Consider the following 21,708-nt stretch of genomic DNA (forward strand, 5'->3'; position numbering starts at 1 on the left):
TCCGTGTGCTTGGAGAACACAAGTCCAGGCATGTCTGGTGGGCACTGCTGAGTTTCCAGGCAAGGCTGAGGAATTCCCCTGATGTGGCCTTTTGCAGATGAGTCATTGAATTGTAGCTCCCTTGCTGGACAATAGCTCTTGATGGGTTGTTTGACACCCGCCCTGGCGCTGGTTACTTTTATTTGGCATTGTCTCTGGAGAGCTAGTATCTGAGTGCGTCCCAAAACCACAGCGTATTTTAGTCACAACCATACAGCACATTCTCATAACTTCATATGCGTTGAAGAATGGCTTTCAACAGATCATAACCTTTCCTATGATACTTCACATGACATACCTTATATGCATATCATAATTATATGAAAATGAGGAATATGGGGGTTACAAGGTGCTCCCCCCAAGGTATAAAATGTCCCACATGTCTAATGGTGCTTTTTCCTACAGTGATATTTGAGGGTTTATGAAGAATATGTTTTGGAGGGTAAGGGTGTGTCTTGCTTTATAATTGGACAGCACTGAAACTGTTGTCAGTACTCAGGAATGAATCATTGTAATAGTGTCCTGTTAGTTTCTAAGGTACTGCAGTGTGTTGGATGAACAGTTGAGCTGTTTACAGTACAGTACATGCTTAAATCAATTAGCTATATTTCATAGAAGGGTATTTAACAAAATCCATTGCTTTGACCTGAAAAGTAGGTTAAATAAAACGTGACCGTACCTGCTCTATGAAATCTTTCTTCCTCCACTTTAAACAAGGTCCAGTTTGTTAAGATAGAAGGTTAAGAAAGATTTGGATTTTTTTCTCATAGGAGGGAAAAGAGATCCTTTGGATTATACCCTGTAATTGTGAAATACAAATAGGTAGCATGTATGGACTGTTTTAAAGCATGTATGGACTATTTTATCAGTGCTACTGTGAGTGGCGAGTTAAACAACTGGATTGGAGCAGTGCATTTGTTTAACCTCACTAGCATAATGAGCTGCCATGGGGATTGCTCCACTTAATAGCAGTTGTTCATTACTCTGCAACCATTTGCTCTGTTATTTCTCTTATAGGAAAGAGAATTGGCAGTTCATAGTTTTAGCCTTCTTTATAAATCACACTTAATGTCAACAGCCTTGAGACTTTGCCAAAACAATCCTAACAAATCCTAATCCCAGTCTTTCAAGGTAAGTATTTGCATCTCAGAATTCTTCTGTGTTAGTGCTGCATGTTTGCATAGGACCTTCTTGGAATGCTACTGTGATCAAAGAATATTTAAATAATGTATTACTTTTCATTCACGGTTACTTTGCATGTTATTTATTCTTACCTTAAACTACCATAGGTATGAAATTTTCAGCAGAGAGCATATTTGGATAATTGGTGGATACAGCCATTATATCACAGAGGTCATCAGACCAAATTTCATTATTAGATAACAAGAATTCCATTTGTAATGACACAGATCTATTTGTGTGTGCCAAGCTGTGCATTAAAATGTCAGACCCTAAAGATTTTCCTACACCTGGAACCTCCGTCTACCCAGGATGATAGGTAACGCTTGGTGTTCAAAGAGTGCACTGTAAAAGCAATAGTGCTTTCATAAAACAAAGGTCTGTTCTTTGAAGCCATCACATTTTCAAACCCTAGCTGAGCTGCCAAGGGAAAAGAGAGATTTTTTGCTAATGGCAAAAGAAATGATTATTTTAGGGAGTGAATTAATAGGATATTAATGAGCCTTGTTCCCAGTGCATTGTTCACTTCACACTTGACAGCAGCTCCATGGATCAGAATGGAATGTGTCTGTTCTTTACTGTGAGTTTTAATATTTTGTACTGAAAGATCATAATGTTTCCCCATCATTAAAATAACCACAAAAATTAACTTCTGCCACCAGGGAGAGACAGATGGCAGTTTGATGGCCTCATTATTCTTTTTACTTTTTAGCAAGAGTAATGTTTTATACTGGCTTATACAATCTAAAAAATTTCCTCACTAAATCTACTGTAGCTGGCAGAGTCAAAAGTATATAAGTATATAACTGTTGAATTTCAGCTCTTTAGATGTGTTCATTGTAAATGCTTTAGGCCCTCATCTTGCAAATACCTATGCATATTTCTAACTGTATGCACTGTGAGTAGTCCAATTGTCTTCAGTATGACAACTCACCGGATGAAATCCTGGCACCATTGAAGTCAATGGCAAAACTCCCATTGACTTCAGTGGGGCAACGATTTCACCCACAGCATGCATGGGTCTTTGCAGAGTGAGGCCTTAGTGTGTAACAGATGGTGACAATGTAGTAATATTCTTGAGGAAAGATGTACATATTTGTTACAGCAGGAGATAAAAAGTGAGGACATTTGGGTTCTACTCTCAACTCCACTACTAGCTTGCAAAAAAATGGATTTCAGCCACCATTGCATTCCCTCAGTCCTGGGGCAGCTCTGATGAGGTCCTCAGGTGCCAGTTAAGACAACCTGAGGGCTGGTTTAAGTGGAGGGTGTTACAGCAGCTGAGATACAGGGAAAACTCAGCCACTTTCCCTTTTCCCAAGCAACATTCTCTGCACTGGTCACAAGGAGGGACAGTGGCACAGAGGCTGATCTAGTGACCCTACATCACGTGAGGTTCCCCCCTGCAGTGACAGGGGGGAGGGGAATCTTGCTGTGGCTGGTTAAGACAGCTCTAGCGAACTTTTGTGCTGATAGGGTGACCTAAACTTACCCTAATGCTGGGGAAGATAAGGTCCCTTCTATCTTAAATGCAGTCGTCTTATCTTGTTTAATAGGAGCCTGATCCTGCAGTCCTATTCAGGCAAAACTCCCATGGTAGGATCAGTTCCAGGGTGGTTAAAGGGAAATTAGATTGCATGCTCAGGTGAAAATAAGTCATAGGGCTGGACTCTGTTCTCAACAGGTACCTGGACTGCATTGTAAGACCCTCGTACCTCGTCTGACTTTATTGGAGTTAGCCAGATGTGACGGGGCCCTGTCCCACTCCTGTCTTTTTCTTAGTATACACAGACTCGGAGACCTTCAGTTGTTAAATATCCCAGCACAGTTTGTTTACATTTGCCTTGCATTTCCACCACCTTACCGATCCATACACCATCTCTGCTAAAGGAGAGGGAAGGGATCTCTACCAGAGATCCTTTCTAGCTCTGCTAGCCTGCCTCTTTCCCCCCTGCATGTCCTTCCTGTGCCACCTTATACCTCCTATGTTACTGGACCAATTTGCTCATTAGTCCTTCCCCCAACCCATTCTAAGCCACTAATTAGGCCCCAACAGGTCCACCTGAAGGAGTCTTAACTGGTGTTTAAGTGACCAGAGTGCTGGCTCAGCTGTTGATTCCCAGTACTGTGCCATACTAGAATTTACACAAATATAATAGAGAGCAGAATCTGGACAACTGTCTTTTGACACTACTTCACTATTGCCCTGTTGACTTGGAACAAGTTATCAGAATTCAAAATGGACTAATAATAGTTGTTAAATGCAAAAAACAAATGGCTGTTCCTTTATCACTCTGTATAACAAGTAAAACATGATACTGCAGTTAAATTTAAAGGATTTATTCAGTGAATTCTCAGGCATAACAAATATCACTGAACTGTGAGAAACTAAATGTGGAAGCACATCTTCAAAGAATGCAGATGTGTATACTTCTTAAGACTATTTACATTTGTTTGATATGGACTATACAAGAGTCAGGATTTCAATCATGTCACACATACAGTGCTGTAAAACAGCTTAAAGAAGTCACACAGATGAGTGGATTTGCTTTGGTTTGCATATCCTTATTTCTGTGTTTGACAGTGAAATGGCCTAAGAAAGCATGAAACACTAGCAGATACATTTCATTGAAATTATTCTTGCAAAGCCCTTGCTTGGATGGGTAGTTTTGTTTCCCTTTCTCTGATAACTAGACAGGTGCATCATTTCTTCAACAGTCTGATATTTGTAACACATTTGTTTTCCATTTACAGTTTGATGTTATAAAGTGGTGCCAAAGTCATCCTTTGGTCTAATGTGCTCCGTATCACAGAAGTCAGTAAAGTTGCATTCACTTATACTAGGTCCAATTCTTACATCATCTTTAGTATAACCTCACTGAAATCACCAGAGTTACACCAGGGATGGATTTGGTCCGATATGCTAGTGCTTAGATTTCTCATTCATTATAAGGAGTAAGAAATCAGGACCCACTATAGTGATAAAAGAAAGAGAGTCTGGTAGCTTGCAGGGGAGAGTCTCAGGAATCTATGTTTCCAGATTTTGGCTTTAATCATGGAAATTGTAAAGCCTTTTGGTAAATGACATGAGATTACCATAGATACTTTCAAAGACCTTGTGACATGGCTTCATTAGACATTATGAGATACAGCATCTCATGCTCTCTAGAAATAACAGCATTTTACTGTTTTAAAAGCTGATTAACATATTTGTTTTTCAGCGTTCGGCTTCACTGAACACTGTGGGCTTTTCAAATCCTTTAGAAATGGAACCGTCTTCTACAAGGTTATCTAGGTCGGTTGATCCACAGATGCAAGGTGTACCTACTGTAACGCTTAACCAATCCCAGAACATGCTTCATGCCTCTGATGTTCAGCCAGAATCTGTGACTAGCCATAGCTTGGCATTAGACAGAGCTACAAATGACCTGAACCCTTGGACAACTGATAACCTAGCAACAGGTGATTTACTCCTGGGGAACACTAAGTGCAAGGTAAGAATTGCTAACACATCTGGCTACTTATAGCTAAGGAATGCACTCTAATTAATAACGCTTGTTGTTGTCTGTCATGGTATAATCCCCCACTTTGAACCTTAGCATCCAAAAGATGGGGTACCAGCATGAATTCCTCTAAGCTCAATTACCAGCTTAGTACTTGTAGCACTGCCACCAACCAGGAATTCCAGTGCCTAGTACACTCTGGTCCCCCCAAAACCTTGCCCGGGGACCCCCAAGACCCAGACCCTCTGGATCTTAACACAAGGAAAGTAAACCCTTTCCCTCACCGTTGCCTTTCCCAGGCTTCCCCTCCCTGGGTTACCCTGGAAGATCACTGTGATTCAAACTCCTTGAATCTTAAAACAGAGAGGAAAATTCACCTTCCCCCCTCCTTCTCTCTCCCCCTCCCAGACTCTCACTGAGAGAGAAAGTAATCCTAACACAGAGAGAAATTAACCTTTCTCTCCCCCTTCCCTCCTTTCTCCCCACCAGTTCCCTGGTGGATCCAGACCCAGTCCCCTGGGTCTCACCAGAATAAAAAAAAATCAGGTTCTTAAACAAGAAAAGCTTTTAATTAAAGAAAGAAAAAACAGTAAAAATTATCTTTGTAAATTTAAAATGGAATAGGTACAGGGTCTTTTAGCTATACCCTCCCAGCCTAAGTATACAAGTACAAATTTAAATCCTTCCAGCCAAATACACATTTGAACTCTTCCCAGCCAAATACACATTTGCAAATAAAGAAAACAACCATAAGCCTAACTCGCTTTATCTACCTAGTACTCACCATTCTGAACTTATAAGAGCCTGTGTCGGAGAGATTGGAGAGAAATTTGGTTGCATGTCTGGTCCCTCTGAGCCCCCAGAGTGAACAACAACCAAAAACTAACAGCACACACACAAACTTCCCTCTCTCAAGATTTGAAAGTATCCTGTCCCCTGATTGGTCCTCTGGTCAGGTGACAGCCTGGCTCACTGATCTTGTTAACCCTTTACAGGCAAAAGAGAGATGAAGTACTTCTGTTCTATTAACTCTTACTTATCTGTTTATGACATTGTCAAAGTCAGTAGGTTGAAGGTTGTTACTTTGAAAAAAGAAATTCTGCTCCTCTAATGATATGTGAAGACTTGTTAGAGTTATTTTCTTGGAGTGGAAATTAAAAAAGGTAAACAGTAAATTTTGAATTACTCTTTTTCCTCTCAAGCTGGAAAATGAAGATTTTAGTACCATGAATGACCCTCTTGGAAATGACTCAGCCACTGCTGGACCGAACACCATTAATGAATTAGCTCTTTCTATGCAAAAAATGCTAGAAGAGCCTATTAATCTTTCAGTCAAGAGATCGCAACAGTGTGCCTCTCCTTCTGCACCCATCAGCGGTGCTGCTTGCCTGCAGATGACCAGTGTAAAACAACTTAGAAATGAAGAAGGTACCAGGTTTTTCTTTATCGTCTTTTTTTTTAACTGCTGTTGCCTATTTTTAACCCAAGTGGCTAGTCAAAGTTTGGGGCTCAGTGGGTGTTATAGTTGGGAGTAGAAATTGGTGGTAGACAGGTATTACTTTAATGCAGTCTTGTTTATTTATGAGGCATGTACAAAGTCCTGTGTCTCTGAATGCAGGAGCCAAGAACAGAATAGAGCAGTTTCTTAACTTACCAGCCCTCCAAGCCCCTTTAGCTAACACTTGACCCAAAAGCACGCTCTCTAGCCTTTTCCAGGGTCATATTGTGTTCACAGGATCCTGCTTGGGTTTTTTTTTTTTTTGCCTCTTTTCCTCTGCCTCAGTCTTGTCTGTGACCCCAATCCCTGTATATGTTCTCTCTCCCTCCCACATACCCTGACCCAAAAACAATACTCCGCACCAAAGCTCCTGGACAAGTTCACACATACTTATGTCATATGTGGGGCTTATGTTTCCAGTTATGTTAATTGAAGCATGAGTTCACACGTATCAACATCAACAGGAATTTTAACCCAACTCATGACAAGCTCTCACACAGCTCAACACTGCCATACTCGCAGGCCTTGCGGTACAGTGTGGTCATTTCTGTACCTAACTAAATGTAATTCATTTTATTGTACTGCAGACTACTTCAGCATTGTTTAAAACATTATCAAGTACCTAACACAGTGGAAAGAAATGTTTAGTCTCATTTGTAGAGGAAAAACATGGGAATCTTATCTCTCAAATTATCTAGCACATCACTGAATCAGAAAGGGCTGAAAACTTGCAAGTGGTGTATTGATGTGAAGTACTCTGAGGATTAGTTCTCTTAGAAGATCTCCTGTTAATGAGACTTACAGGGATCACTAGTGAACAACTGATTTGAGCAGTCCAAAATCTCCCTTTTTAAAAAATTACTTCCAAAAGGTAAGGTGACTACCGCTAAGTGCTACACTTAAGTAGCATGGCAAATATTGGGTAAGTTAGCATATTGCACAGTGTGGCTTTTTTTCTTGGCTCATTTTACTGCATAGCATTCCCTTCGGCCAAGGACTACGTCTCTATTCTTAATGGAGAACGAGACTTTGCCTAACGGCCTTCACAGGCACATTGCAAACACTGTAAGGGCTCAGTGCAGAAAACGTTAAAGTCAATGGGACTGTCCACAGAAGTAAGGGATTGCAGGATCAAACCATTATTCTGTGATTCATACCCATATTTGGCTGCTTTTGTCTATAATGGCTAAATTAATATTACTATCAGAGCAGTGTAGTTATATTCAGATTATAATTGATACAAAGAGGGCTCCACCACAGTGAAACAAGAGAACTCATTCGTCTTACATGTATTGAACCAGGTGCTGGCGGTTATGCCACAACACTTTGTATGGGCAGTGAGGATCTCAGCACTCCAGAAGGAGCACTAGAGAGACTGTGTGTCAGGCAGCTACAATCTAAGTGCCACTACTGCCCTTGGCGCTCTGGCCCCAGTCTGCAGGCTGGTGTAGAGATCAGATCCTTGAGCATGCCTCCTCCCTGCCCCGGGCCCTTTAAATCTCCATCAAGCCCTGAGCCTGGGGTCGCAGTGGCAGCCAGGACCCCCCGGGGCTCTGTCAGCAATTTAAAGGACCCGGGGCTCCACTGCAGTAGCTGCAGCTGGGAACCTCGGGCCCTTTAAATTGCTGACGGAACCCCGGGGGATCCCAGCCACCTCTGCAGCTCGTAGTTCCAGGGGTGATATAAAGGACTTGGGTCTCCCAGCCACCGCTACCACAGCTGGAGCCCTGGGCCCTTTAAATCAAGATTGATTTAAAGGGCCTGGGGATTTAAAGGCCCCACCTCTTCTGGTTGAGACCCTGCCCCTCACTCAAGACTTCAGTGTAGTGGTAAGTCCTTTAACTTACTTTCACCCCTGCATATAATGCCCCAACATACATTTTGCCATGATATTATTGATCAGCAAATTGAGTTTTCAGATGATACCTCACAAAGCTTAGTTTGTACAAAGATTATTACAACAGCGTGTAGGGTGTGGACACAGGTATGTTCTGTTATACTCACCCCTTGGTGGCCACACAAGGGCCTCTCACAATCTGATCCAATGCAGTACTCCTGCAACATTTACCTTGCACTTCTGTATTGACTCCTTAATAGCATGACGAGATGTCCCAATTTTATAGGGACAGTCCCGATATTTGGGGCTTTTCTTATATAGGCACCAATTACCTCCCCATACCCTGTCCCGATTTTTCACACTTGTTATCTGGTCACCGTACTCCTTAAAACTGTGGTGTTCCAGTTATTTTCTCTTTAATGTTGTCCTATTTAAGGAGGAAAATGGTAGTGTTCATAATGGACCCAATCCTGTTCCCATTTCAGTCAATGACAGTAGAATAGAGCCCCCGTTCCCAAATTAATCCTATGCAGTTAAATTCTGTAATGAGGATTACACGCACGGTGCCATATGGGGAGGAGAAAAATGGTGCTTGTGTTTGTGAGGAAGGATGGGCTATGGGAGAGTCGTATTCAGTTTCTACTCCACCACAAATATCCTGTGTGATCTTGGACAAGTCATTTAGGCCCAGATCCTCAAAGGTATTTAGGTGCCTAACTCAGTGCCTCAGTTCCCTATCTGTAAATGGGGATAATAGTGTTTCTCTACCTCACAGAGGTGTTGAGGACAAAGACGGTAACGTTTAGTGAGGTGCTCAGATACTGTGAGTGATGGGGGGCAGGTAATTACCTTAGACAGATATGAAATTATTCCAGATTGCAAATATATCACATCACATTATGTGAATATTAAAGTGCCTCTCTACCCTAATCTGACTCTGATATTATAGATATTTTCTTAATTTTCTTTTCTGTTCCAGAGTCCAGTAATTATGAAAAGGAAAATATTGAGATGGATGTAAAAAGTAATCAGAGCATCAGGTAATAGAATCACTTTCTGCACAGAAGTACACATGAAATTTGATGCACATAGTCAGAGTGTATCCAGCTTAGTGTTGTTGGCAGGTTGTTTTAAAAGAAAACAGGTTGCCTTTTAACTAATAATTCCAGAAGACATAAAGTAACAACCATAGCTAATGCCATATATTCCAGTTGCTTGAAGGATCTAGCAGTGTATGGGGTCATGGAGGGGTGGGTGATTAAATATCACGTGCACGTTTTCACCTTGGCAGAAAAACAAAGACACTTCCAGACCCTTGTTGAAGCTCATTTTTATTTTAGCGTCTCGTTTATAATCAAGTATCAGTTAATTCTCCTTAATTACAACATTATTCTGCTCCGGTTTCTTATAAAAAATACGCATACACATTTTACAGCTAAAGGTCCTTACCATTTTATAGCACTTTATTCACCTGTATGAAATGAGTTGGAGGTGTCAGCCCAGCTCAGGGCAGACAGATTTACATTTTAAAAAGCATTTTCATAAACTGGAAAACTACATTTTCAAAGCAATGTTGGATTCGTACATCTTATGTGACATACTTTATGATCATGAACATGTCACTATTTATAGACTATACCATTGGAACTACTAAAATGCCACATAATCCAAATTACATATGAAAAGTCCTGTATAGTCCACAAAGATACAACAGAACAAGGAGTGCAGGGCTCTAACTTATCTTGCCATTTTTGCATAATTTTGCTTCCAAATATTGTTTTCCAAATATTTTCACTTTGAAATGATGTGGCTAGTGTGATCTTTCTTGAAGCCAGTCTCACTCTGAAGAGTGTCTGCCCTAACTGGCTTTGGGCAGTTGAAGCACAAAGGCAGGAGGGCAGACATTATAGGTAGAGATTTAGGCCCCCAATTCAGCGAAGTAGCTAAGCAAATGATTAAATTAAAAAAGGTGAGGAGTCCTGTTCCTCTTTAGTAAAGCACATCAGTGTGTGCATAAATTCTACTGGCTTCACCTTTAGGCATGTGCTTTAATGCTTTGCCTGAAAGAAAAAAACAGAATAATACGGAAAAGATGTTGAAATTAGGAGAAGAGGACTCTGTACAATATTAATGAATTTGATCATAATTTCAGAGCTTATACTAAAGAGCTGAAGATCCCCTATGTGCGATTGGAACGGCTGAAAATATGTGCACCAGAATCTGGGGAGCTTCCAGTGTTCAAACTGCAGCCCCAGAAAGATGACCAAGATGAAACTTTCCTTCTGATAATTGAATGTGGTACCCAGTCTTCAAGTATGGCTATAAAAGTGAGTTGGGTTTGCATGGTTAGTAAGTGAGTTAGTTGTTTGCTTGCTTGCGCTCTCTCTTCCCCCACTGACTTTGCTACGCTTCTTGTGATACTCTGAACTGCTCTGCTGATGGATTTTACTATTCTAAGATACTCTAGATACTTTGGTGATGGGTAGCAGTATAAAACCCCAAGATTAATAACTACTGCAGCACTGGTTAGCTGTGTTCTTAGAGTATCCCCCACTACCTTGTTACTTCCCTTTCAAGAATACTTCCGATGAGCTTTGACACCAAAGCAGTGGTTGTGTATTGGTGCTGTAACTGGCCGCTTTGATCCATCCATCATACATGGCGAACTGCTTAAAAACAAATCTAAGATCTGTCAGACCTATGCTTTAGAACTGAAGTTCAATTTAATAGTATTTAAAAAGGAACCTTCTGCCTCCTCAACATAGCTTTGGGTCTGAACTTGTTCCCATTGAAATCAGTGTAGGTTTGGCATTGACGTAGATGAGAGCAAAAGACCTAGTCCCTTTTTGACACAAAAGTGGATTTCCTTTAAAACTTGCATTCACCAGGGATGCTGCATGGAGTTTAGTTGTCACGAAAAACAGTATAGAGTTGACATCTAAGCTGGAACTGGTTCCTGTGACAGACTTTTAATAATAATAAATAATAATAATAAATAATTAATAATATCCAGCTCTTACATAGTACTTTTCATCTTTAGCTTTCCAAGCACTTTATGATGGAGGTCAGTATCATTATCCCTGTTTTACAGATAAGGAAATTGAGGCCAGGAAGGGAAGTGACTTGGCCATGGTCACCTAGCAGGCCAGTAGCAGAGACTGGAATCCCAGTCCAATGCTGTATCTAGCAGAGTCCACTTCAGATAGGCCTCTGTTACAGTTAAGGCATCAGATGTGAAAAAGATGATTCTGTTATTCTGGATTTCTTTCTTCCAAGGTCAATCAAGATAATCCACCTGAAGGACCAATTCCCACATATGAAGATAGGAAGTTCCCCATCAGCCGCTCAGCTGGACAGGCACCATCTGCTTTTGTAGATATCCCTCCTGTTGATCACAAGCTTAGCAATGGGAATGGCATCCCCAGCATGAAAAAATCTCTGCTCACTCAGGAAGCCAATCCAATTGAGAATGAGGATTTCTGTGCCGTTTGTCTGAATGGAGGAGAACTGTTGTGTTGTGATCACTGCCCCAAAGTGTTCCATCTCTCATGCCATGTTCCAGCTCTGCTCAGCTTCCCAGTGTGAGTACATATAACACTTCCCTTATTCTGTCTCTGATTCTGCCTGAGGGACATATATGTCACTGTTACAAGGGCTCTATCACGTTCTCACTCTGTATTGCCTTTTTTGGTCATTTTACAAAAGGCAGGAAAGTTTTCCCATTCATCTGACTCCTGGTATGAACCAGGAGTCAGATGAATTACTAACAATATCTGTGATCTCCTCCAGCGAGCACTATAATGGAGACGCTGACTTGAATTTTATAAACATGAATGGAGTGAGCTGGGGACAACTAAATCCCTAGACTTTGTATAAAATCTGTGGTAAAGTTCAGATTATCCTTTGTCGGGGTAAAAAACAGTGCAAGGACCAGGAAAATCAGTGAGTTTCATTTTGTAGAGTTTCCTCCTGGTTTCATTAGGGGGAGATTGTCCCCCCCACACACAAAGAAGGCAGGCAGCAAGGCCTTCTAAATACAGTATGTGGACGACCTCAACTTCAGACCTATGACTCTTAAGATATTTGGAAGGCTGGGGCTTTTGTACAGAGAACCAGTGCTTCTGTAGTAGCCCCTGGGTCCTTCTCATATCTCTCAACCTGCCAACATCTATAAATCTCAGTTCCATGATTCTGAATTTCAGATGTAGGTCATTTTCAAAAGGAAGAGTCAGAGACACCACATTTGTGTGGAGTGCAGGTAAATTTGCCTCTAAAATGACGGAAATCCCTTGAAAGGTGAGGTACTGCTTTGACGGGTATGGACAATCCTTTCTCCTCTCAAGCCTGCAAGATTTCATTTTGTTGTTGCTAGAAATAGCTAAATTGTTAAAACATAGTTTCAAACCATTGTATAAAGCAAACTTTCCCTATAACATAAATGTGGTGAGTCAGCTTCAGATTCATTCCTGTTGAAGCCATTTAGTCCCTAAATGTAGCTAGTTCTTTTTCAGGGGAAGGAGGTGCGGCAATACTGTTTGCCCGTCATTGTAACTTTTTTTAATGGTAGATATTTAGGCCTGGATTCTACAAAAGTTGCATCTGTCAGGGTTCCGTTGAGACCAATGGGGCTCCTGCTAAAGGGTCTGCCAGTAAGGACCCCTTACATCCATGCAGAGACCCTTTCAATCATTTGAGGCCATTTATCCTAACAAACACACATGGAGATAACTTTGAATTCTTTGCCCATTGATGTTTTGAACCACTTCTTTTTCAGCGGTTATTTAGGATTTACTGTAGCTTGACAAGTATCTCTTTATAAAAATCCTTTCTATATTTTGAATAACTGATTCTGTAATCTATAAGGGCCTGAACCAGTCCCCCCTAAAATCAATGGAAAGGCTCTGATCAGTAAGGATCAAAGAAAGAGAAATACTGACAGTGGTCCCAGGGACCTCTGATATTTATTGCATTGATTTGTTTTCCCTATATTTTAATTGTTTTTTAAAAAACTGCGCTGGAAATCATCTAGCTGTGCACTCAATAGGGTATGCTCACACATGCGCTTATTACAGTTTCCCTCCTCCCTCCTTCCCTCCGCTCCATCCTGTTGCCACAGTGGATGTAGCAAGCATCTTGTGTTAAATTAGATGGTAAACCTTTGGGGAAGGGACTAATTGGGGCCTATTTTAATGCAAATAATAGATATCAGTAGAGAAGATGTATTATAAAAGACCAGAATTGTTTCTAAATACCGTTTTTGCCAAAGCTTTCCATTAGGTATCAGTTGTCCTTTCAATTCAGGACATGACATTTTGCTATCTTGCAGGGGAGAATGGGTGTGTACACTCTGCCGTAACCTATTGAAGCCTGAGGTAGAGTACGACTGTGAAAACACACGCCACAGCCGTTGTAACAAAGGGGATAGAGCACTGCATGGCCTGGATGACCTTGACCAGAAGGTAGGTACAAATATATACCAATAAATATAGACACAGAATTCCCCATTACCAGTCTCCTCAGCTATTAAATCCCCCATGAAATATAACTCTATTCTGAAAGTCTGTGCAGTAAACTCCAGTCTACTCAGCAGCTTGCACCATGAACCAAGCATCACAAATACAAGAGGGAGCTTGTGCATCTCAGTGATATCCGGAATTGTTCAGATCTTTTGGAGTTGAGCAGTGAAGTTTCTGTAGGGAAATGGAATTGGCGACAAAGATTTCCTTTGGTTGGTTACCGAACAAAGTTGAAATATAATGGCTCACTGGCAGTTCTGAAACAAAGTTCCTGGCACCAACTGAGAAAACGAAAGAATGATAATATAAATGTTTCTTAAGTTACCATGAACTGTATGCTTTTTTTATATTGTACTACTAACCATCTTTCACCATTATATATGCATTTATATTAACGTGGAACATTTGGCCAACTGCTGCCAGAGATTTGTGCTGATTGCCTACTATTAATTGGTCCTTGGTGGCAAACTTTCTAAATAAAAGATTTCTTTTAATTGTAGCTGTGTGTGGATGCATTGGGAAAAGATTTGTAAAGGGGATTAGACAGAATAGGAAGCAGCAAAGAGTCTATCGTTTGCAAAATTCTAAGAAGTATCAAATGATTTAATGTGTTTACGATTCTGTATTCTTAAAGAAACAGGGTCAATAAATTAATGTCATTTAGCAGATACCCACAGCCAAATTTTCAAAGGGCCTTTGAAAATATACATGTGAGATGAGTAAGTATATCCATGTGTGCACACAAACCTTCCATTTATGCACACAAAACAATTGTGTGCATAAGTGCTAGTCTTCATTCACAGATGTAGCCATTTGTGCACTTGCAAAAAGAAAAGCTAAAAGGGAGGCCACATTTTCAGGGGCCTCTTGAAAATTTGGCCCTTATTATCCCATGTTCTGTACATATGATACCTCCATGTGGATCACAGCAGGTGCCTTTGATAGTGAAATGTTCTCAACTAAATAGTTTTTTACTGTTGCTGCTGTTCTTTTAATCAGTGACTGAAAGGAGTGAGAGTGTGGAAGGAGTGAGTGCAAAAAGTTGGGGGGGATTTCCCAAGAGTCAGTCTAATACAATAAAATATTTATTTAGAAAGAATCATCCAAAATAATATGGATCTTAAAGAAGAAAAGTAGTGTTATCATCAGCATGGTGTGTGGTATTAAAGTACTTGGTTATGAAATGAGGCTGATTATACACAGGGTTAGGAAGCATACATACCCTTCAGTATTCAGAAGTGCATGGCTCTGCAGCAACTCCCAATAGTCTCAGCATTGATTCTAATTTTGGGTTTTACAGAAATGTGAAAAGTTGGTGCTTGCACTGTTCTGCAGTAACCTGAGCCTTCCATTCCATGAGCCTGTCAGTCCACTGGTAAGTGCTACATACGCAGAGAACTAGGAGACAATCCAAAGAATAATCAACCTCTGCTCACAGCTCTCTTCTTGTCTTCTCAAAGGATAACCACTGACATTCCAACTAAACAGTGGAGTCACCTACTGTTAGGTGTTCCCTCTTGTGCAGTGCCACTAAGGTACCAGATCAGAAACCGAAACACTGATGACCTATACAACATGCCAGCAAATTTTCTAATAGCACATTTGGGTGTTTAGTGTAAGATGTTTTCAAAATGCCAGGTTGGTGGGAGGTGTCATATTAAGTTAGGACTATAGATTTACTGGCAGTGGCAGATTAGCCACTGGGTCAATGGAGCCTGTACCCAGAGGCCCTGGCAAAATGGGCGCCCCGGCACCCCATCCTGCTCCACTCACCCATGGCACTCTTGCCTGGGAGGGAGGATGGTGCATGAGGGCTTGCCCTGCTCCACCTGGCAGAAAGCAGGGGGGCCCACTTGCTCTGGCACAGGACCCCCACAAACTCTAATCCATTTACTGGATATATAGAAAATGCAAGATAGCCCAGTGGTGCAGTGGTAGTATATTATGCTGCCATAAAAGTAGGTTTGGAAGGATTAAATTTTTACTGGTAAATGTCGGTAAACATCAATTTCACCTTACAAACACAAACCAACGAAAAATATTTCCATCTATAACAACAATTTACAGGTAGGCAAAGTAAGAAAAATGCTGCTTGACATGTGATGTTGACAGTTGGTGTTTTAATGATCATAAAGCTGTAACTTTTTGAATCTCTATGTCTATTGTCATTAAATTGTCTGTCTGTCTGTCTGACCCACCCAACCCTTAATTTCCCAAAACTGTGAAAATTTGAAGATTGAAATAGAAAAAATGCTTAAAACCCATAATTGTATACAACTATAAAAACTGAAATTGATAAAAATAAATGCTTAAAACTAAACATTGATAATTGTCAAAATTATAAAAATATAAAAATTGAATTCTGCCAAGCATACCTAAGAGTGACCTGGACTTTGGAGTAACTGGATGCATGATAGAGGTGATGCCATTCTCTAGTGTCTGTCTCTTAAGAACATTGTTGTTCATTGATCCAGGCACCATACTGTCTCTCCAGTATTCACTGTGTATGTTGAGGAGAACACAACGGTAAATATCATGATACTGGACCCCAGCATGAAGCAATTTGGAGGAGAAAATTAGAGAAAAGCAGAATGAATGACCCATATAGTAATGTAATATAAGAAAAATATTGCAACTCAAAGCAAATCACCAAGCACTTGTGGAACTCATTTCCATCAAGCACGTTGCTTTTTGGGAAGATTAAATGAGAGGGAAGGAGAGAGGAGAGAGAGATCCTAATATCTGTGCCCACCCAAGAAGCTGAGGTTGGCATCAGAAAAATTCTGTGGTGGCACACTTTATAGCCACTACAGGCTGAGCCCTGAAATGGTGCTTTGGTTTAAAGGTAGTGTAAAAATGTCAGTCCATTACGGTTTAACCTGCAATTTGTTCCCATTGAAGGGTCCTGATTAGTTTATTAGATACATTTGTTAAGAACATAAGAATGGCCAAGCTGTGTCAGACCAGCTAGCGCAGTATCCTGTATCCAACAGTGGCCAGTGCCAGATGCTTTTCTAAACTGCAAGGTGACATCATCTCAGAACATTATTGTTAAGGCTGATTGGGGGGAGGCGTTATTTTGTTGTCAGTATTATACATATTACTCTATCCATAAGGGTTAAATGACAACAGGAGTATCATGCTGTAATGGGGTGGAACTCCAGAGACTGGAAATAGCAGAACAACAGTCACCACAGTGCAGTGGTTTGAAGATCAATCTTGCAAGCATATACGTGTTTAATCCAGCCTCGTATTTGTTAACTAAGGAATGAGGAGGGTTATTTTTAAGTGTAGGAGTTGGATTTTTCCTCAGATTTCCTGCGTAACTATGGGTGAATCACTCCTGTTGTCCTGTAACTCACTTTCCTTATTTGTAGAATGGAAATAATAATACTTATTTAGCTCAGAGGGATGTTTGAGATCTTTAGATGGAAGGCACTATAGCCAGAGTAGTAGTATTAATTAACTGGGTTCTCATTTTGACAAAGGCTATGCCTAACAGTCTCTTTTTATACAGGCTCGTCATTATTACCAGATCATCAAAAGGCCCATGGACCTGTCAATCATGCGGAAAAAACTCCAAAAGAAGGACAAATCACACTATTCTGTACCAGAGGAGCTGGTAGCTGATGTGCGTCTCATGTTCTGGAACTGTGCAAAGTTCAATTATGTAAGTATCTGCTATGCAGAAACCAGCACCCACCACCATCAATCTGTGAAACAACAGAAATCGTGGGCCTTATCGACCACTTTATTACACTGGTGTAATTACTGATTCCATTGGAGTTACACTGGAATAAAACTGGTCTAATCGAGTGGATAATGGGACTCCTTAACTCTTAGAAATTCTATAGATAATGCCAGAAATATGTGTTTGGGGACTGGAGCTAGATGGATATAAAAACTAAAAGAATGATGTGTCAGCCAGCTAATGGACTTCCTGAGATGTGAGCTACTGAAGTGCTACTAGATTTGCTATAAGGATCCAAACATCCAGCAAAGTAACTGGGAGAATTAAAGTTTGCAGGAGGAGAGCTAACAAGATTCCAAAGCACTGGAGGAGGATGTTCTCAGTTACTATAGCCAATAGCAGATCCATTTTCTAATGGGTGCAGAAAATGCTGCTTAATAGCAACACCTGGATTAAATGTATGGTGTTAGTGCAGAGGAACTTGGCAGACTGTGGGAAGAGCAGAGGAGGCTACTGGAGATGTAGGAGACAAGTTCCAAATACAGGACACTCTTGTTTCAGACAGAAGGCTAGGCAGACCTGCTATTTTAGCCTTGGCGAGTTATGGGCATACAATGATACCGGATTATTATTTCTTCTCTTACAGCCAGATTCAGAGGTTGCAGAGGCTGGACAATGCCTGGAAATGTTCTTTGAGGGCAAGCTGAAGGACATTTATCCAGACAAGCATTTTCCTTTGATGCAACAAGAAGACTCTGATTCTGAAGAAGTGGAGAGGGAGAATAGCCAAATGGCCCCTAAAGGGTTCCCATGGCCATCCTATGGACAGGAGTGCATTCAGCCTAAAAGGAGGCGGCGCCATGCTGTAAGAATGCAAAAGCAAAGGCATCTGATTGCTAAGTGGCCACACTGCTAATTCTGTTTACAAGTGTTGATGTGAAGTTTTGACAACTGTTTGTGGGAATCAACTGTCAAGCTTCTATCCCATAAATGCAGTCAGTGCTACAAATGTATACCAATAAGCTCTCAGTGGAATAAAGTGTCAGTGGTATAAATGTGCATGAGTGAAATCTCTCAAACTACCTGGTTATCTTCCTAGTAGAATGGTATAAAGAATTTTTTAAAAGATTAAACCCTCTAGCTATTGACTCTTTGTTTCCTTTGTATGCAGGAAAGTGAAAAAACTAAAAGAACGATGTTTCAGCCAGCTAACAGCCTGCCTCAGGTGTGACCTGCCAGAGTGCTACTGGATTTGCTATGAGGAACCAAACACCTAGCAAAATAACTGACAGAGTTAAGGTGTGTGGGAGGAAAACAAAGAAAACATTTGGGTTGTTAAACTAAAACATTTGTTATCTGCTGACCACCAGCCTTACTCAAAGACTTGGGGAGATGATTAAGAGATCTGAGCATTTTTAATCTACCCAGTACTCTGCCTATCTAATTGCTTGTATGTTTGCAGCATTTACACTGAAGTACTAATGTTATGGTGACATATAATGATGATTAATAATAAAAGTAGGATGTTAATAATCTATAATACTTCTGGACAATTTCATAATCTATTTAATACAATCCTTCATTTTATAGAGCACAGCTAACCATGTAATCTTGCATCTGCAATGCAAATGTGACCATGATGTATGTTAAATATGGAGGCTAGTCACCAAAGACCAAATCCTGCAGTCTTATTCAGCAATTTCTTTGGGAACTCTGACTGAGTCAGGCCTGCAGGATGTAATTATCTGGTTAGTTGTTTCTTTTGAAGTGGCACATTCTTATGAAATCACAAAACAGCACATGCTGTTGTGAACTATTTCTGAGTGCACAGTGGATGCTCATTTTGCAAAGAGTCACTGCACTTGTATCTAACTCAATGCTTTGTATAGCATCGGGGATCCCTTGAGTATCAAACGCAGCAAAACCAAATCCTGTTTTGTCCTTTAAAGTGTGCAGTGGAGTTTGCCATGTTAATGACAAAGCAATTATATGGTTATAGAAGTGCATATAAAATAAAGTGATATCTTGTTGATTTCCTGTTTGGTTACTTCTGGTTAACAACAATGCCTTAAAATGGTATTAGCCAGTGTACACACAGAGCTCACAGGAGAAATGAAATTATCACTAATTCTTCATTTTCTCAGATTGCCCAAACCATTGGCAGAACAATTCTGAGGACCAGATTGTAGTTTCCAATTTCCCTGACCAAGGTGCAACATGTAATTGTGCTGGGCAGGCTCTGAATGGTGACCTGGAGTCCAGAGGTCACAGGTTGCTTCCCTAGAGAAGAACTAAGAACCAGACTTTACGTTGGCCAGCACATTGGGTGTGGGGGGCGTCTCTTCCTCCTCCTTGTGCTCTTGCCCAGCTGTGGAAAATAGGGCCATTATCTGGCCCAGGGAGAGATCTGTTGCAAATCCCACACCTAGTTGATTTCATTGAGCTATAATCTGTTTCCTGAAAATAAAGAAGATATTTTCAGCACAGTTTCTACTGGCTGTTGTCTGGTCACCATGTATGTGATTTTAGAAAACACTCTAAACAAAGACTTTATGTATGAAATAACAAGACTCAAATGCTATATTCTGTTGTCTGTGTTACTTATTGTTTGCCGTTAACTCAGTAGTGAGATGGTGTCTTCTCTGCTTTGACATAATAAAATATGCACTATAAAAGACTGCATGTTATAAGCTGAATGAAAGGGAGAGAGATGAATCAAGTGACTGGACTGATATACAGCATCATATGTCTGTAAGCATGTCCTATTTGTACTAGCTGAAACAGCTGAAGAAAAATTCATGTGCCTGTCCTTTTCATCAAATTCATCCTCTTATAGTTATAACTGCCATGGCACAGGGCACTGACTTGAACGTTTGAGTGACTGGGTTGACCACCCTTACCTGTGCTACCTCCAATATCAGCTCCTCCCAGCTGGTAATTAAACCTCTCACCAAAAAGTCTATCCCTCCACCAGTGGGCGATACTATTGTATAATGTTCATAGAGGGTCATAGAAATGGAAAAGACTGACATGTTGGCTTATCAAGTCCATTGTCCTAACCAAGGCAGAGTAGCTTAGAATTTACTTAAGTTTCTTAGGTCCTGTAAATTTATATTTATGTAATTTAGTATTTGTTTAGTTTTCTAAAATTTGACTTTTAAGCAGTTAAAGTCCGGGTACATTGTTCCTTTTTTAAATTAGGTCAAGGTCTATTGTGGATGTTACTGTAAATTCTAGGAGTGGAGCTGGCAGGATATAGCTCTGAGATCCAAGCACTTTTCTAATGAGTTTGTTTAGTCCACTGGGTGTAAGGTCAAGTGCTTTGGTCCTAGTGCTTTCACCTGGATAACAGACACAACAACTGTTTAAACGATGGGTTTCAAACATAATGTCATTCAGACCAAAAGATGAATTTAACAGCATGACAATGCACCTTTTAGATCTCATGTGACTTGAAAACATCTTTAAGTCTCGGTCCAGGGGTCACCACCACCATAGTGCATAATGTATGGTGAGACCAGCATCTTCTATCACAGCAGCTTCCTTCAAATTGTTGCCTCTACAATCTACCCTTTTGGGCATGGGTGAAGAGTGGCTCCACATCTCTAGAGCTCATGTCTACTCTAGAAATTCTTCAGGAAAAATAAAAAACACAGTGGCACCAAGAGTAGAGGATTTGAAAGCAAGAAGCTCTTGTTTTTGCCATCAGAACAGCTATATCCAGTTAACTCAAACACAAATGTTGGGTTATGTTTTTCTTCTGCCTATCTCACAGCCAATCCCAAAGTCTGGAAGAGGGAGGGAGAAACCCCTCCAAGTATTAACTGCATGCTATTGAAAATAAGTATGACCCAAATTGTGTCCCAGAAACATCCAAGAAATCCCAGTTGGTTCATACTAATATAACGGGTCAGAATTTCTCCCCTTGCCTTCAGCACTAGGTTACATATGAAGTGGAAAAATTTTCTTCATGCTTAAGCAATTTAAAAACAGGTTAATTACATTTAAGTAATAGGTCTGCTGAAGAGAAGATACCTACCATTTTAACTTCCCCTAACTTGTAGTTTCAGAGAGACATTCCTAATATGATTAGAACAGCATGAATGACAATGAAGTTAATAAAATGGTGTTTAAGATTGATTGCATGTTTATGAAGATAATGTGCTTTGCTGAACAATAAAACTTGTGAAGTGTATTTGTGTGCATGTCTTAATCTGAAATTGTTGCTCCAGCTCTCTTCAATTACAGAGTGATTGTCTTAACAACGTTTAACAAGTATCAACCAACTTGTTGAATACCCAACTGTTGTGGCACAGAGCAGAACGGATAAGAAAACGTGTGGTATGTTAACTTGTAAAGTAAGTTTCCTAAGTGTACTGGAATCTAGAACAATTAGTAAGTTTGCCTTTTGTTTTTAAGATTTGTACGGAATAATGCAGGTCTAT

The 21,708-nt window shown here is 40.4% G+C and overlaps 1 protein-coding gene across 3 annotated transcripts in view; it reads left to right on the top strand.

The window, feature by feature from the left end:
• The window catches only part of TRIM66 (tripartite motif containing 66), an 81,515-nt gene extending 62,220 nt beyond the window's left edge, over window positions 1-19,295 (top strand). For all 3 annotated transcript variants that reach the window (XM_030560434.1, XM_030560433.1, XM_030560435.1), the window contains 10 exons: window positions 4,440-4,712; window positions 5,924-6,149; window positions 9,036-9,096; window positions 10,209-10,383; window positions 11,333-11,637; window positions 13,383-13,515; window positions 14,873-14,947; window positions 17,090-17,242; window positions 17,910-18,128; window positions 18,435-19,295. In XM_030560434.1, the coding sequence (XP_030416294.1) occupies window positions 4,440-4,712; window positions 5,924-6,149; window positions 9,036-9,096; window positions 10,209-10,383; window positions 11,333-11,637; window positions 13,383-13,515; window positions 14,873-14,947; window positions 17,090-17,242; window positions 17,910-18,128; window positions 18,435-18,494 (1,680 nt within the window). In that variant the 3' untranslated portion in view covers window positions 18,495-19,295. The remainder of the gene's footprint in view (window positions 1-4,439; window positions 4,713-5,923; window positions 6,150-9,035; window positions 9,097-10,208; window positions 10,384-11,332; window positions 11,638-13,382; window positions 13,516-14,872; window positions 14,948-17,089; window positions 17,243-17,909; window positions 18,129-18,434) is intronic.
• Window positions 19,296-21,708: the final 2,413 nt, after the last annotated feature.

This window comes from Gopherus evgoodei, chromosome 4 (genome assembly GCF_007399415.2).
Source record: "Gopherus evgoodei ecotype Sinaloan lineage chromosome 4, rGopEvg1_v1.p, whole genome shotgun sequence".
Lineage (NCBI taxonomy): Eukaryota > Metazoa > Chordata > Testudines > Testudinidae > Gopherus > Gopherus evgoodei.